The sequence below is a fragment of the Lissotriton vulgaris genome, chromosome 3_1, assembly GCF_964263255.1.
Source record: "Lissotriton vulgaris chromosome 3_1, aLisVul1.2, whole genome shotgun sequence".
Classification (NCBI taxonomy): Eukaryota; Metazoa; Chordata; class Amphibia; order Caudata; family Salamandridae; genus Lissotriton; species Lissotriton vulgaris.
This window is the reverse complement of record NC_141689.1, coordinates 1620490034-1620508939: the sequence shown is the minus strand read 5'-3', so window position 1 is coordinate 1620508939 and position 18906 is coordinate 1620490034. Positions and strand designations below refer to the sequence as shown.

The 18906-nt window shown below is 41.4% G+C and overlaps 1 protein-coding gene across 2 annotated transcripts in view; it reads right to left on the bottom strand.

The window, feature by feature from the left end:
• The window catches only part of SVEP1 (sushi, von Willebrand factor type A, EGF and pentraxin domain containing 1), a 1018759-nt gene that overhangs the window by 292062 nt on the left and 707791 nt on the right, over positions 1 to 18906 (bottom strand). For both annotated transcript variants that reach the window (XM_086962106.1, XM_086962105.1), the window contains exon 30: positions 9434 to 9604. In XM_086962106.1, the coding sequence (XP_086818232.1) occupies positions 9434 to 9604 (171 nt within the window). The remainder of the gene's footprint in view (positions 1 to 9433; positions 9605 to 18906) is intronic.

The window sequence follows — 18906 nt, the reverse complement described above, 5'->3', positions numbered from 1 at the left end:
TTTGTGGGTCGTAAATGGGCAAGGCTACCATCTTCGGCCGCCTAATCATGATCAGGCCAACGAACACGAGAACCAGTATAGCAGGACTGGCCTCAGGCTGGGGAGGCAGCTTTTGCCGAGTCATGCGGCCACAGCGTTTCTGTTCTAAGGTGCACGTGTCACTAGCATGGTGAATCGCCAGCTAAAGCTTACGTGTCCTTAAGTGAAATGGGTTGATCAGAGGTCACTGCGTGTCCATTGACTATGTGAGGGCAAGGAAACAAGATGGATGCCATGATCTAAAATGGATGCCATCGGTGTATCAGAAATGTGGTTATAACAGGAGTGCTCTTGCTCGTAACATAGCGAAAACACCAGGATATGCTAAATGAATCATTTGCGGTTCATTGGTACCAAAATTATGAGTTTACGACAATGTTGAAAACAAGGGTTCAAATCGTCACGGAACCTCATTAGATGTAGGCCCATGTAGTCCCCCATTCATTCCCTCATGAGGAACTGGGCCTAACCTATGCAGACGATCATGTGAAACCTGTGCCACACCTTCTTTGGTTTGTATTATTGGGAAACCAGCATACTTTAATTAACCATGACTAATTGCTTAGCTTGCTATTTTCGGTATATGATTCATTGGCTGAGGTACATTAAGAGAACCGCTGAAGGAATGGGAAGACTAGACATGTATTTGTCACCCCATATGTTAGGCAAGGAGGACGGTGCAAGGGTATAGAAGCTTTTTATGAGATCTGCATCTGAATAGGGATAGCAGGGAATTGGGAAAATCTGTTCTGAGAGATTATATAGTTCTTAAAAGTTGATTGAGCCTTACCTTACTTTGGTGAAACACATATGGGAAAGGTCACTCCTAACTAAGGGGCCTAACTAAGGGGCCGATTAGGATGGCGGTGAATCCGCATCCTCCGGGCCGGCGGAAGCCACCGCTGGCCTGGACGATGCGGATTGACCGCCGCGGACATCTGAAACACCCACCGCCACATTAGGATGGCGGTGGGATCAGCGGAGGACGGCAAGTCCGTCCGCCGCTGATCCGCGGTGTATGCAAGCAAATATGGTGGCGGTGTCTGCAAGACACCGCCAGCCATATTAGGATGCAGGCTGAAACATGCTTTTCCACGGCGGCTTTTCTGCCATGGAAAAGCATGTGGTCTTTTGTGTTTGGGGGCCCGTTGCGGGCCCACAGGGTGTCGAGGGTGCGGGGTGCACATGGGGGGTACCTATGGTACCCCCCTACATTTACATGCACAAAGCGGCAGGCACCGCGCGTGCCTGCCGCTTTGTGCATGTAAATGAAAAACATGCATTTTAAACCTTGCGGCGGGTGCTGCTTCAAGCAGCACCCGCCGCAAGGTTAGAGATACGGGATGTGACCGCCAGGGTGGCGGTCACATTCTAATTGGCATGGAGGAACCGCCGCTGCCCCTGCGGACGGTCCCTCCACTTCGGGGTGGCGGACAGACGCAGGTCCGTCGGCCATCCTAATAGGCCTCTAGGTTTCATGCAGGATGGATTAGAAGCAATCACTGTTTGCAGCTAAGGCTATATGACCAGAAGTTCATATTTCTCCGCCCCTGCAATTTAACCTCACCTAAGATGCTGGAGCATTTAATTTTTTTTCTGTAAATATTAGGAGCCTATCAGGTACAGATATTTATCACCTGTTCTAAAAAAAAAACATTTTTGTCAATAAAGACCTGCACTTTATTTCCTCACAATGATGCCTGATCCTGCTGTTTGCCACTTTGTGAAGTGCTTCCTAAAAAACTCAATGCGCTGGCTCCATCCAATGGATTTTTAGCTCATACTTAAGCTACCATCTGCACTTTAGTGGAAGTATTTCCAATGGAGAGACTATATACTTATTACTATGGTCTTTTTATTAATAGATGTTATCTGTAATTTGGAGTTTTATGAATTTACACTGTATTTTACTGCTCTTTTATGATTCTTTTTTGAATAATGGAATAATGATGTATTTAATTGAATTGGATATTAGGCAATGTTATGGTTGTTGATATTTTTGCAGTTTTTAAAATTACTTTTAATGTTTTATTGATATTTTGAAAATTTTCCATATTGTTCATTTTCTGATGTTTTGACATTTAGGGTAATATTTTTGCTATTTCCTTATGGGTTTAAGAAAGTTTATATTATAGTTAGCAGGGATTTTGTAACAATATTTTTCTTCCACAATATTTTTGTGTTTGACGACCTTTATGATACTATATTAAGGTTGTTGTCAACTTGCAATAATATCATGTTCTCGACAATGGAACACCACTACATTGCATGGTATGTATATGTTTATTATTACTAACTCTAACCATCCTTTATGGATCACTTCTGACTTGAATTTGATATAGGGATGGAAAACTGAAAACTGTTTTGGTATCAAAATGCATAACTTTGGCCGAGTTAGTAGAGTTGTTAGTGGGGCTGACAGGCAGGTTTTTGCTGTAATGTAGCGCCACCATTAGAAGGGTGTTGATGAGTGATTTGGTAGTGTAGCTGGATAAGAATTGTCACTGAAAACAAACAATCAGTAGAAGCAGAGAAGAGTGAGCATAGCGTGGTGATCCATAATGTCAAATACAGTTGAGTGGGCAGGAGATTAGAAAAGAGGTTCGTAGAAATTAGCAACATGAGGTACCTCAGACTTATTCAAACGAATTGTATTAAAAACAAATTGTAGAGGATTTTGCAACGTGGAATATAAAAAATTGTTTTCATCGTGTAAACAAATATTTTATTTTACAGATAGGGGGAAACACTATTACACACATCACCCAGAATGATGTGAACATAAACTCATTTTATTAATCTGTACTTTGAGGGTTTTGAAAAACCATGAGAGTTTCAAGAACTTCGATCCCAGAGATCCTTGGTTTAGACATTAGTTGTATAAGCATGATGTAATAATTTTGTGACACAAATTGATGACAAAACAACTAAAGTTGGATGATACCAGATACCTGAATATAGAATTGACAGCTGATTTACACAAGAACTTTTTGGTATGTTTAAAACATGGCCCATATCTGTAGTTTTTATTTTATTAAATGTGATGGTCTCTGTTAAATGTAGATCATGTATTTTGTAGGACTAACTGCTCAATATATATGCATTGCCTACCTCTGAAACAGAGCATTTTTCCATGACATTGTTCACTTTCCTCCGCTTTATCCATTTGTTCAGTTATTTCAAAACTAGCTGTTTAGGAATTTGCAATTGGAAAGAAAGTGCTGTTGAACAAGTTACTTACCTTCAGTAATGCTTTTTAGGTCTCGGGCCTAGCGTACACTGCATAAGCAGTGGGCGTAGCCCAGAGTCCTTTTCTCAGGGCTTTTCAAAATGTTCCTAGGAAATCCACGCTGCTCGTGCATGTTATTTCCTAGGTGCATTCCTGTTGGTCTTTGCGTGCGTGTGCTTTAGAGACAGAAGACGCAATAGGCCATAGGCGGTCGCGTAGCTCCGCCTATGGCCTATTAGTGTCTGTTACGAGCACCAGAAGGCCATATATCTTCAATTATCTCGGCCGTCACGGCGGAGATAATTGAAGATATATGCTGGCAGTGGCGCGCGCGCGTGCACCACCCGCTGGCGTTTTTTTTTTTTTAACAATAGCGATTGCGAAAGCGATCGCTTTCAGTGCTGCTTGTTTTTCATGTATCCGTCTGCTTTCTTATTCGTTGTTTCCACCAGATGGCGCTCTATACTCGTTTTAACACTTGCACCTGAAACGGTTTCATTGTAAAAGCAGTTCGTCAACAAACCATTATTAACTTTAATACACATCACCTGAACGATCGCTTGGAGGGAGCGCTCAATGGGAAATAAGTTGATGTGTAGAAACTCAGTGATTTAAACTTTGTAATTGCTTTAAATGAGACACATTCTAGAAGAGACAGAAAATATTATTGCAAACAACACTGCGTTCGAGTATAAATCTATATGGGCTTGTGACGGGGTACCCACTTGACAACCAATGACATATTATTCAACGCCTCATTGGGGTTAATAGACACTATATTTAAGTACTATATACATATATCCCCAGACGGAAACGATCATCTAAGGGGTTCGCGTTGAAGTGAAAGAGGTAATTATTTGGAATACGCTCTGACTAAGTTAAAATATGTGTGTGATTTTCGGGATGAGTGCTGAAAGTGAAATTGTGTATAATGAACAGCGTCCAATTGAAACTCTGCATTTGCTTTTGAAGAGCACCCTATTGAACGTGAACGAACTATAGCGCGTGATAAATATTGGACTTGAATGTTTGTAGCCATCTTTCGAGCGTTTCTTCTGGAAAGAAGAGCAAACAATATTATTTGTAAAACACATATTGGGAGTGAAACGCTGTGCTTACTTTCAGGGGGCACCTGTTGGAAAGGAAACAAAACATTATAACTGCAAATATACCCTGTCCGAACGAAAGAGCTCCGTGTGCGCTGCATTAAGATGCAGCCGGAGAGCTGTGGGGCTGAAGCGGGAGTTCTGCACCATGCATTAAACTGTTTTCGGGGATGTTAATACGAATATAATAGAGCAAACGTTATCTTGTTCTGGTAGAGACTATCTGACTACAGATTCCTCACCTTAGAATATTCCCCAGCCATCAGACTGGATCTAGAAAATCTTCAGCAGTACCTAAGTGCACCGGAAGGTGGTGTCAAGCAGCTCCACGTCAACGTCGTTTGAGTCGGAAGTGACATGCATTGTGCCCATATTATCGCCACGCCAGCGCACTGACATTAGTTTCTTTTGGATCTATTTCCACACAAGAAAATGCAGAACCATGACTGCATGATGTAGGACTAGTGTTCAGCAACTAACAGGGTCTTTTGGGTGAAGAGCCAATTTCACAGAGCGGGTAAGATGGGAGGGTCAGTTAGGAATTTGCAGTTAGACAGAGTCTCTACCAAAATAAGCATTACCGAAGGTAAGTAATTTGCTCTTCTGACCGAGACTTCTAACCTCAAATTTCTAGAATAGATACCCAAGCAAAACCTCTCTGGAGGTGGGTCTCTGAACTGGATAAAACCAAAAAGGCCTGAAGGACGAATGGGCAAATTTGCCTGTCTCGATGGACCTGACTATCCAGCCAGTAGTGTTTCATGAACGTTTGGAGTTACATCCTGGTAGCAGCCTGGCAGATGTCCACGACAGGCAGTCCATCTGCTACAGCAATAGTGGCCAATTTGGTTCTGGTAGAATAAGCCCACAAGCCTTCAGAGGGCTACTGTTTAGCCAATGTGTAGCAGATTTGTATGCAGAGCACAATCCGACAAGAAAGGGTCCGTTTCTGAACTGCCTTGCCTTTTTTTTCGAACTCTAAGCATAGCTGATCGTCCACACAGTTTTCTTTGAAAAGATTGATGTAAAAGGAGAGGGCTCTTATAGGCTCCATATAATGGAGCCCTCCTCCACTTTGCAGAGATGAGCTGTATCAAAAAATATCAGCAGTAGGATGTGCTGGCTGAAATGAAATGGGGTATTCACTTTACAGGTTAGAGGTCTGGGTTCGAAGAACCTGTTTGTTTGGGTGGGAACAGTTGCTGTAAGCCTTGAAGAAAATACACTACATGGGTGACTGAAATAAAGAGGGAAGTTCCGGGAGCAACAAGAAGGCCAAGATAGCAAACAGGAAACGTTAACAGTGCCCAGGGCAAGGCATTGCTGGGCTAAGGGTAACACAAGCAACAGCACATGCCTGGCTGTCAGATAAAATTAAAGATTTTGAGAGATAGATTAAAAAATTCAACTGTCACCACTCAATCTTGAGGCATGAAGGTGAAGAGTGTGCAGGTTTGGGTGCAATACCTTCCCTGCAGCTGCAACAGGAGATCCTCCTGAGGGGGCAGCCTGATCTAAGGACGAATGCTCATGCTCAGGAGTACCAAACTCTCAATGTTCATTCCGGAACACCTTGATGATTTAGGCCCAGTCAGTCCTTATCTTTATTAGAACTCGAGACAGAAGTGGTATTGGTGGAAAGGGGTACACAACATTAAAATACCTAATAACAGAAACTTATCAAATTATATTATATATAAAAAAAGACATACTAAATAATTTAAAAGAAAATGAAAAATTAAACTGAATAAACTTTAAAATAATTTTTAAAAATCCACTTTCTCGCCTAGAAGCAAAAATAAAAAACATAAATTAAACAATTTACATAATTAATTGTTATTCAACTATTTTAGTTACCATAACTATTTAATTTACCATAACAATTTAAATCAATTATAATTTAGTTAACTACCCATCCCATTCCCCTACAACTCTAACCACCTGCTACGATTACATAAATTAACAAATCTATAAGAATTAAAATATACATTGAAATTGACAAATTACACTTAAACACATAAAATAACAATGAAAAACAATTTACATAATTATTAGTTGATTAATTATTTAATTTATAATAAATCCTCTAAAAACCCAATGCAACTATTACTACTATTACTACAACTATTACTATTTACAACTTTAATGTAAGAAAAACAATGAAACATTTAAAATTGCAAACTATATTGAAAACCTAATAACAATTATACTAAGAATACTAACATCTAAAATCAATATATTAACTGAAACAGTAAATGAATACAAAAACAATATTTATTACAACAAAATGAATTAAATACTATTAAATACAATGCCATACTTAAAAACTATATTATATACCCAAAATATTATATTCTTATCTTCAATTTTCTGTTTCACAATATTTTGGCAAGCTGGATATTTTTGACCCATTATTTATGTCATGTGATATTTTTAATCTGACATTTGTGTCATTCCCCCTATGTATTAGTCTATGGGGAGGCTTGTGTTGTTGGCATAGCATAGTGGGCTGTGTCAACTCTTCCTATGATTCTATAATACACTATCACCTTATGGCAGGTGTCAATATTGCACAATGAGAGGAAGGCTTGGACTAACCTTATTCACTGCAGTACTTCATGTTTTGAAATGAAATGTGTGATTGCCTCATCAGAACTGCAAAGCTCCAGCTGAAAGTACTGGACTTCATTAATAAGTGCTTATCCTTGCATTGACAAACTATGGCTCAAGTTGTGCAGTGCTCCTGAGCCATGTTACACACGGTTAGGGATTCTTTGTTTAGGAATGCTAATTTTTCACATGTTCTCAGGCAGTGCAGACACTGGGGACCCACATTACAAAATGAATCATAGAAAGAGGACAATCAATACCAGGAACAAAAGCACATGATAGCGAGAAGACATTTGTGTATTTGGGAACAATTGTTAGCCACCCTATGCAAAACCTACATGGCAACAGATGCCACCATAAAGAAATGTAGTTATGTTAAGTGATGACCCACTAAGGGCCTGATTATGACTTTGGCGGTGCGATGCCGGGTTTATCCCGCCACTGCACCGCCAAAGCTTCGGTCAGACTGCCCGCCAGATTAATAGTTTCCTCCTGTCTGGTGGGCTTTGTTTTTGGCGTTTCCACGGTGTTGCCCTGAAAATAAGCACTGCAATGGGAATGCCAAATACAATTCTTGCACGGCATGGACTGAAAAATCCATGCTGTGCAGGAACTGGTGTGCAGGTCTTTTGTTACCTCGCCCTAAGTATGCCGGGTATGCCCAGGCGTGGGTCCAGGGCTCACTGTACCACTGGAATCAAGCTATCCTGACTGATATGGGCTGAAACCCCAAAACTGGTCCTAGGTTGCCTGTTTCCGGTCCAGGGAGGACCTGGCTTGGCAATTCTGGCTGGACTGTTCCCATGATGCACCGGGTCAAGACAGATTTGCATATGGTCAGGTCTAAACTGGGGTGGCATGGTGAGCAAAAAATGATAGATTTAACTCAGATCTCATAACTGGGAATGGTAATTTCAATTTGTTCTGCATTCCATCCATCAATGGTGTGTCCTTTGTTTCCTCGCTCTAAGTGCGCCAGGTATGCCCAGACGTGGGTCCCGCGTTCACTGTGCCACTGGAATCAAGCTATCCTGGGTGATGAGGGGTGAAAACCCGAAACCGGTCCAGGGAGGACCTGGTTTGGCTGTCCGGGCTGAATTGTTCCCATGAGGCACAGGGTCAAGACTGATTTGCATATGGCCAGGTCTAAACTGGGGTGGCATGGTGAGCAAAAGAATGATGGATTTAACCCAGGTCTCTTCACTGGGGGTGAATGTTTTGATTTGTTTTGCATTCCATTCAATAATTGTGTGTCCTTTGTTTCTGCACACAGGGGCTCACATGTGGTACCCCCTGTGTGCATCCACATGCAGAGAAGGCACAGGGGGCTCTGCAGGACCCCCTTTGTTTCCTCTCCGCCACAGCGTGGCTGGACTGCGGTGGTCCCGCTAAGCATATTGCGGATTCCTGACCACCACCAAGCAGCAGTGGTTCCCTGGAGGCTGAGGTGGGGTTGTGGTAGTCCGACTGCATGAATCATAATAGGGAAGTCAAGAGACAGCTGCGCCTTCACGAGTCTGGCAGTCCGTGGACCGCCAGACTCATAATTGAGCCCTAAGAGGAGTCCATCTGGGAATGTATTTTGACCGCCTCCTTCAAATACATCTGCATGCATCACACACAAGCCTACGTCCCACAGCCTTGTTTTATAAGGATTGAGCTCAAATATTCAATACATGTTTTGTAGGATGATGGGAGGTCAATGGTGCCCTAGGGTGTGGCTATGTGGAAGGACTGAGGAAACTGCAAATTATAGTAGCATCCCCTGTGTGCCATTCCTGATTAACACCATCGCTGCTGGTCTTATTCCTCTCCTGAGCTGGGCCATAAAAAAAATGGGTGTGGTCATGACGAGCTCAGCTCATCATGAGCACAGGCGCACTGTACTGCATAACGAGCTGAGCTCGTCATGAGCACCGAAGGGGTTAAGACGAAACACACTGGCACCTGAAAGTGGACACAAAAGTATGAGTAATATATTTCTCAAAGATATATGGCAACATAATTGCTGAGCATACCTAATAATAATGCAGAAAATAGTCTATACCTTAGCAACTCAGTTGAAAGATTTATAAATGCCCCCAGTGGGTGTCTATGTTGAGTGACGGCATACAAGAGGAATTGGAAGGCAGTATGTTGAACAAGTTGTGTTTGTTTGCCTGTACCAGACTCACCTGACATGGCCCGTTCCTGTTAAGGAGGACAAGGCAGAGGTAGTAAAAAATCTGTTACTGTGTTGCAGTGTGCCCCTCATACGCCCAGTCCAATGCACCATTGTATCTGCTACATTATTGTTAGCTATGCCGCTGATCAGGCAACCAGTAAACTGGAGTGTACAAGAAATTCACCAGTGTCCTTTTTCCTAATATCCATAATTCTTTGAAAGGAGGGCACGGTCTTTGACTCGAATATTTTTCTAGAGCTGGTCAAAATGTTATCATTCACTTACTGTCACATCGAGGGAGAGGCTGAGTCCACTGCCCCATGTTCAAGCATTGTTGGACAGGGTTCCCCACAATCTGGAAGCCTGGATCACAATAGAGACTGACCTCTGACCCCGGCTTTAAATTAGAACTTGAAGTGTGCAGATATGGTATAACTCCTTCTAACGCAGGACACTCTAAAAAGAAACAATTACAAGAATTAACAGGTTACAAATACCCAAGTTTGATGCTTTAGGGAGTTATACAGTAGTAAGAATAGTATCTTGAAGCATACAGAGGCAGCAGTACACAGATAAAAACCTGTATACTTTTATTTGACTTTCAACATTACTGTGATGTATATTGATGGTAACTGAACTGTGCCTGAGTGAAGGGTTATGTGAGCACGCGGGCAACTTAGTCTTGAGATGCATAGAAATGCTTTGCAGCACTGCAATTCATTTATATTTAAGATGTTTGAAGACAAGTGTTTTAATGAGTAAGGAAAGTGATTAACTCGTTAACCAAGAATCCAAAAGCTGGTAATGAAACTACACTAGGGGCAGATTTACAAGCCCCTTGCAACACTTTTGCGTCACTTTTCCCATGCTAAAAATGACGCAAACGTGGTGCAAGGGTCTTGTAAATCTGCCCCTCGATATGTACTTTAAGAAAAAAATATGTATATAGAATACCCTACCACTACATGATTATTCCCAGTGAAATGATGTTTGCTAAAATCAAATAAATATTTTTGCACAAAGGCTCTGGCTGATAATGTGTATTAGAGATAAAACAAGAATGCAGGGCTTCAACGAGATAGTGTTTGCCTGGGTGTCTACATTTAGACCTTTGGCATGTGCTCCTGGCTTACTGAAAATATAACACAGCGCGAGTATAAGGGACTTGTTAAACCTGGACTCTAAAGCATTGCTTAATTTGTAAAAAAAAAATAAGTGGAAGGGCCCTTTTCAGCTTGCACCAGGCAGTGACCCTGACAGCACTGCAAATGCCAGTACCAGCACAACTCCTACCCATCCCCTTCTTACAAATTTGACAAGTGAGACTATTAAAGGCCCCCAAAGCTGTAAGAATGACTTCTGTGACAGGTATTAGTAATTTTCTAAGTATATTGATTCAATAAACAACTGTGATTGTGCTCATCGCTAAATCAGACATACAGCGCAGACTGTCATAAGTGCTGGTGTTGACAATTAGGTGCTGGTGCCGAGCACCAGAATCCACCGGCTCAAATTAAGCACAGCTCTAAAGGTAAATAAGGCCCTCATTGTACACTGGGGCAAACCTGGGAGAAAACGACGTACCCACTAAATGCCAGTACAGTGGGTATGATAGAGAAAGGGCGTGCAATGTGCACATAATTCCACTTTACACAGCTTGGGAGGGGAAATACTGTACTGATACCACTTCATAGTCTCTTCTGAGGTGCACTAACTCAGGGTGTGGCATATTTACTTGCAAAAACAGCACTAGGCTTTATCTGGTCATTACTGCGTGGGCAAATACCCCCAAACGCACAATTTCTTCTGTGAAAATAATCCCAGTAGACGTTAGTGACTGACTGAGAATGAAGGCCAAAGAAATACTGAGTTAGCAAAAGTGCGAGTTAAAGCTGTGTGGAAAGAAACCAAAACATTTGTGGGCAAATAGGGGCATATTATCAAGGGGGTTTATCTCCGCTTTTTTGGCTTTAAAAGCCAAGTAAGCAGAGATAAAATTATCTCCCTATTACCTAGCTGCCGCTAACACCAGTTAGCGACAGCTAGTAGGAGATAGCGACCATCTTGGGCCCCGCTTTGCATGTCAGTGATATTTATCACTAACGACATGCAAAGTGGGCGTGCCAAGATGTTAGCGACTGGAAACAGTCGCTAACATCGCTATCTCCTATTACCAACTTTTGGAGTTAGCGCGAATATCTCCAAAAGCTAACACCTGCCCTGAGCATTTCTTAGCCATGTTATCCAATGGTAGGTGGATAACATGGCTAAGAGCATTAGCTCGGTAATGCATGAATATCGCTGACTTTTCAGCGATATTCATGCATTGCGGCCGATTTAAATGTCCCTCAAGCGTTGAGAAACACAATAGGAGCAATATACAAATGTCTGATACATAGTGAAACTCCCGAATGCCTCCACACTAGAGAACAACTGTTGGAAAATCACATTGACCCTGCACCCCGCCCCCCCCCCCCCCTTGTATCTTTCAGACCTCATTTACAAGAAACGTCCATTTATCCGAATTTGCGGAATCTCAGGAATGGAGACTGAATGTTCCAGTTTAATTTTATCATGATGTACATATGTGTAAGGCTGTACTCCTCAATAGTGAAAGATGGATGGGTTAGCAGAGTTCGTGAGCAGTATTTTAATGAGACATTTCGAGGAAGCATCAATAAACGTGATTTATATGTATATTGCCTGGAACCAGTCTAACATCTTTTCGGGAAGAAATGTCATAACAATCCTTTCGATGCGTTTCTTGCATCTGGTGGTATTACTCCCGGTTAAGTGACAACAAAAACAGCACTGCTGCTATCTGACACAAACAAGCCAGCAATATCTGCTCAAATTGTGTTGAAAAAAATAAGCATTTGAACATACAAGTTCCCACCGTTTCTTGCCAAGCTACACACGTTCAATATGGAAAACTCGAGAAATATTTGAAGAATGTGCCAGATACAGAACGCTATCACGGTGGAGATTATATATATTCTTATGTGAACGAGCATTAAAGATCAATTTCTGTAGAAGGGCTGGGACAGGATCACTCCAATAGAGTTAAGTCAAGAAACTCATCACAGTGAGCTGCATTGAAGGCAGTGTGTCTGCAAGCACACAGTGATAACATGCTGAGCGCCAGCAGGTAACAAGGGTGAAGAGTCACTATATGATCCGGACCAGCAAGACATGGATTGGATATATGAATAATACCTTTTACCATATGCCACCAATGGCACTGCTATTAGAGGGTCTAAATAAATAAGGGGCTAATTACGAATACAGCAGTCCATGGTACCACCGTACTCGCGGTGGCGGTCTGACCACCGCCATACTGCAGGCCCACCCACATTGTTACAAGTGTGGTGGTCAGACCACCACAGAACCGCTGCGTCCACCGGGGATGCAGAATCCTGCAGCGGTGGTGCAGCAGCCAGGAGCAGGAATATGCTGGTGGTGCCGCTGCAGCACTATCAAGCATATTTTGGGTTACCTGTCCACTGCCCATTTCATGGCAGTGAGCCTGCTATGAAAAGGGCGGCGGAGAGGCAACTAAGGGGCCCTAACAGGGCCACCTAGATCTTGGGTCTGGGGGTGCAAGCAGGAATGTGCCGCCGGAGCTGTCACAGTGGCGGCACCAAACTAATAATTAGGCCCTAGTTCCTAATTATGAGTTTGGCGGTCCTCCTGTGGGCACACCACCGCCACGCCGATAAGAGGACCACCAAGCTCTTCATGCACCTGCCCGCCGGATTACAACTGTAATCCATGACTGGCAGGCCTGCGGCCGGCTCATGATTACGTTTTTTATAAGACTCATAGGTAAGCCTTAACAACAGGCACCACTGTGACAGCGCCGGCAGCACGTTCCTGCACAGTGTGGCACTGCATGCCACACCGTGCAGGAACAGCGTTATAATTCTAGGGGGGCACAACAAGTGCCCCTGCATGAACCCCCAGGCCCAGTAGCGGCAGGGGGTCCTATTAGGGCCCCATTCGTTGTCTCTCTGCCACCCTTTTCATGTCGGGCTCACCGTGGTGAACAGGGAACCCAGAAAATACTTGGTGGTGCAGCAGAGCACCACCAGCATATTCCTGCTCCTGACCGCAGCGTCAAGGCCGAATCTTGGGTCCGAGGCAGACACAGCAGTCCTGTGGTGGTCCGACTGCCACACTTGTAATACTGTGGGCGGGCCTGCAGTGTGGTGGTGATCGAACCGCCATAGCGAGTGCAGCGATCCTATGTTATGTTATGTTATGACAATTTTTAGAGCGCACTAATACCCTTAGGTGTCTAGGCGCTACGGACTGCATACTGTAGAGGGAGACTAGTTTCTAAAAAGCCATGTTTTGAGATGCTTCCTGAACTCAAGTAGAGAGGAAATCTTCCTGAGAGCAAGCGGAAGTGAGTTCCACAGCCTAATGGTGTTATGTCTGAAGTTCCTCCCCCCCAGTTCGTCGTCCTAACTCTAGAGGTAGGCATCAGAAAAGCATTGGTCAAGCGTAAAAGTCTGGTTGGGGCATACCAGTTAAAAAAGTGCCATAGAAATTGTGGACCTTGTCTGTAAAGTGCCTTATGTGCTATACAAACAGCCTTAAATTTCACATGTTCGGCGACAGGCAGCCAGTGCAGGTTTCGAATCCCGTCCCTAATAGATTGATGTTTAGGGACATCCAGCACCAGTCTGGCAGCAGCATTCTGTACCACTTGTAATCTTTTAAGTTGGTTTGACTGTAGGTTTATATATAAGGAATTACTGTAGTCCAACTTAGATAAGACCAAGCAGGATAAAACAATTTACCTAGTGTGTTTCGGGATAAATGGAGGAATTTTTCACACAGTTCTAATAGTCAAAAACGCGGAAGACAACACCTTTGAAAGCTGTGATTTAAAGTTAAGCTTCTCATCTATTATGACCCCCAGATTTTTACCAGTGTAGGAAGGGAGCCCAAAGTACTTGGCCATCAAGCAGGGGACCAATGTGGAGAGAGCTTTCCAAATAGCACCACCTCTGGTTTGCTTGAACTAAGCTTCAGGCAGTGCCTGCCCATCCAATTGCTTAAAGCGACCATGCAATCATGCAGTTTATTAGAGTGGTCGACATCTTTGTCTATGGTTGAAATGACCAATTGGGTATCGTCGGCATACGAGGTTGGAATTAGATCAAAACTTCTGATCAATGGTGCTAAATCGGATACATAAATGTTAAAAAGCGTGGGGCTCAATGAAGAGCCCTGTGGCACTCCACAAGGCAGAGTAAAAGATGTAGATTTTAAATTGCTTAATTGCACTATCTGCGTTCTATCTGTTAAAAAGGATGTTAACAGCGACAGAGCCTTTCCTCTTAGACCAATAGACTTCAGACGTTCATTCAGTAAGGTATGGTCCACAGTATCAAACGCCGCAGTCAGATCCCCCACCATCTAATGCGGTGCGAATTTCCTCAGTGGTACTAATCAGGGTTGTCTCGGTGCTGTGACAGGACCAGAAACCAAATTGGCTGTGATCTAGGACATTACTGTCTAAAATTTAAGTGGAAAGTTCACTAGTTACAATTTCCTCAAGTATTTTTGCGGGCAACAGGAGTCTTGCAATCGGTCTGTAGTTGGCCGGATCTGCTGCATCAAGGCTGGGCTTTTTTAGTAAAGGTAGTATGCAGGCCTGTTTCCACAATTTTGGAAAAATTCCTTCTAAAAGCATCTGATTAAATATTCCAGATAGCTGGGGAGAGTCAGATTTGGTCTTTAATAAAAGGTTAGCAATCTGCTCTGAAGAAGTGGAAGCAAAGTTTTAAAGAGGCGTTGTGGTCTTAGGTTCATGTTCTGTGTCAGTCTTGTTAGCATTGTGTGAGGCAAATTGATCGTAAATTAGATCAACCTTTAATTTAAACGCCTGAGCCAAGGGGTTGCAGAAATCTTGGGAGCAATTCATATTTGCATCCTTATTAACGGCAGTTAGATTATTTATGACTGTAAAAAGTTCTTTACTTCAATTGCCCGCCATCTCTATTTTAAGAGTATAATATTGGCTCTTCTCCATAATTATTTTTTTCTTATAGTCCGCTAGCATAAGCTTATATTGTTCTTTCTCTGCTATATCATAGTTTTTCCTCCATGTTCTCTCCTGCCTCCTGCAGGCTTGTTTATCTAGTCTAAGAGCTTCGGAGAACCATGGAGCAGATGGAGTTTTCCTATTTTTATTTGTCCCTGTCAAAGGAGCTAGTTTAGCAAACCGCCTAACTCCTAATTAGTCGCTAAATCTTTAGAGTTTGGCGCATGGCATCTTTTCTGCTGTATTATAGGTGGCATAGGCTCTAAGGCGCTTCTAATATGGTGGATCGGATATCAGCCATGTTTGTGATGGAGTATACTGTGCACCAACCTCTAAATACATTTATATGTGACCAAACTACCAGAGGTTTTTAATAAGAATGGAACACCGACAATGGCCACCTTTCTATTTCAACCATTTATATTTAATTATTATCTAAAAAAAATGTGTAATCTTAATTTAAAGAATTACAACATGAATAAGATCATTATGCACAACGCTGATTTGTGAAAATGGAATAAAACTGACATTGATGGTGAAAAGGGAAAGCTATGCGACTTCATGCCGCTGAATGTAGGGGACCTACGTTTTGGGTAGCGTTTTGAGTAGCGTATTACCTGTAACCTGTAAATAGTCTTGAAAATGGAGGCTACTCAGTTATTTAAAAAAAAAACACAGAAAAAACATAAAAGGGTGGCCGGTCATCTAGGCATGTATATGGGTGGTGACACCATCTATCCACTTGAGTAGATATTTTGATCCTAGGTACAGAGGTCACAAAAATGGAGAATAACAAATAATGATTCAAACATTTCGTGTGACATGAATATTGTGTGATTAATGTCACCATTACAAACATATAATATAACAGAACATCTAAGAGAAGAACATTGCTTTTGTGTATATAATATTGTTTAAAAAATATTGTTCTATGCAATATCATTTATTATATGATAGCTATAATAAATATAGTTGTTTCCATTAATTTAATATGCAGTAGTTAGTATTAATATTATACTATTATTATTATAATTATTATTTTATTTTAGAAATAGTTTGCAATTTTAAGTGTATAATTAGTTAGTAACATAATGTAGTAGCTGGTTGTTGGGTTTGTAGGGCAACAGTGTGGGAAGTTATTTAGGTTATATATTTTTTACATTATTCCTTTATGGTATATCAATATTTCATTGCTAATTAATTTTAAATTGATTATTTATTAGGTTAATGATGTCTTATATGTAAAGTATTTATTATTTTATTGATATGTGTATTTAATAATAAAATGTGTAACATGTATTTTATATTTTATATTATTCCTAATTGTATTTGCTTTGAGTTGTATTTTAAATGTAATACTGTTTCATTTACTTTTTTGATGGCTTGTTGGGATTTAGGGAGGGGGTGAATTTTATTTTAACTAATTAACATATTTAATTTAAGTGAAAAGTTATTTTGTTTTTTATGTAACTTTTCTTTTTTGCACTCATGTAGTATGTACTTTTTTATTTAAAATAAAATATAATAATTTTAGGTTGTTATGTATTTATATGTTTCAAGAAAAAGATTATGAGTTGGAGTGGAATATGTAATACCTCTGAGCTCCTTACTGTTGCTTGGATTGGTATGGGAATAGTAAATCTAACCCCTCCGAAATCAAACACTTTCCCTAATTTTGCTTAGATTGGAGTAGGAGTAGTAAATATAACCCCTCCTAAGTCCACAGTTTCTCTATTGTTGCTTAGCTTGGAGACGGAACAGTAAATCTAACCCCCTGAAAGTCAAACACTTTTCTCACTGTTGCCTAGACTAGGGTGGGAACAGTAAGCTTAACCCCTCCCAAGTCCAACATGTTTCCTACTTTTGCTTAGATTGGAGTGGAATTAGTAAATCTAACCCCTCTGAATATCCAACACCTTCCCTACTGATGCTTAAATTGAAGTTGCAATAGTGAATCCAACCCCTCTGAAGTCTAACACTTTTCCTACTGTTGCTTAGATTGTAGTTGGCATTGCAAAGCTAACCCTACGAAGTCACACACCTTCTCAAATGTTGCTTGAATTGGAATGCAATAGTAAATCTAACCCCACTGAGGGCCAACACTTTTTATACTGTTGGTTACCCTGAAGGGAGAATAGTAAATGTAACCTCTCCAAAGTTCAGTATTTTTCCTCCAATCCTGAGGGAACAGTAAATGCAATGAGTGCAAGGTGTAACACTTTTTATACTAATTCTATTAATTTAATAATTGTTTTCTATTTTTAATATACACTTTTCTAATTTTAATTGTTAGTAATATTTTTTTAGATATTTTTAATTATCTAAATGTTATTTTTATTTAGCTTATATTTTGTTTACGTATTAAATAACAATATTTGTATATTTTTATTTTTATTTCTAAATAAGGTTACATTTGTTGTGATTTATATGTTTGTTAATTTTGAGTTCATATTACTTTTAATATTTTTCAATTAAATGTATTTAAAATGTTTAATTACTGTTTTCATCCTATTAAGAGTATATGCATATGTATGTAGATTTTTATTAGCACTTATTAAATCTTTTATTTTACTTTATATTATTGTTTACTAATTTCATATTTTATTTTTTAAATACATTACTCATGAATTGATATTGCTTTAAAAAAAATTAATCGTACACTTTTTTGGGCAATAGTCTCTTCAATGATATTTCTGACACAATATTTTGTACATATAAAACCATAATCATTTTATTGACAATATTTTGTAACAATAGTCACTTAAAACACTTGGGGGGTCATTAGGATGACGGGCAGGCTTTGTCCGCCCACCACCCTATCGGATAACGGGACCGCCCGCCATAAGGGTGGGGGTCCCGTGGGGGGAATTAGGATGCACCCGCCACAGTGGCGGGCGCATCCTGCATTTTTAACATTGTGGCGGGCGGTGCTCTCAGCACCGCCCGCCACAATGCTAAAAATGCATGTTGTGCATGTGCATGCACAACGTGGCAGGCACCGTGCGGTGCCTGCCATGTTGTGCATGCACATGTATGGGGGTACCATAGGTACCCCCCATGTGCCTCCCCCACCCCCCCATCATCCTGGGGGCCCGCAACGGGCCCCCAAACTAGGAGACCGCATTGCCGCCACGGAAAGGCATATTCTAAAGCCCATTGAAATATGGCTGGCGGTGTCTGATAGACACCGCCACGATATAAACCCTTTTCCACCCCGGTCGCAAGGCGACCGGGGTGGAAAAGCGGCGGACGGTGTTTCCGTCCACCGGGGAAATGGGTGGCGGGCGGGCAAGCAAGTCAGGCGAATCGCCACCGCCCGCATGGCGGTGGCGATCCGCCCGACATCCTAATGGGCCCCTTGATCTTTTTTTGTAGTTACCCCTATCACAGCCATGTCCTCCTCTTCAACTGACTTGGACTTACCATTCTCTGTCAACCAGGTCATGACCAAAACAGCTACTTGTAAATCTGAAGTGTCTTTTCAGAGCTTGGAACTCTATTTCCAATCGAAGCCTAACCAAACTGTTCTCAGAGATAAAAATTAACACGTTTATGGGATTTGATCAATGCCTTTAATAATACACTGTTGTCAGGTTTTGATATCCTGGCACCATTAAAAATAATCAGTACAAGGAAAAGAACCACTCCTTCAGCTGGCTGGTTTTCATCATTTCTTCACTCCGAAAAACCCAAATGTAAACAA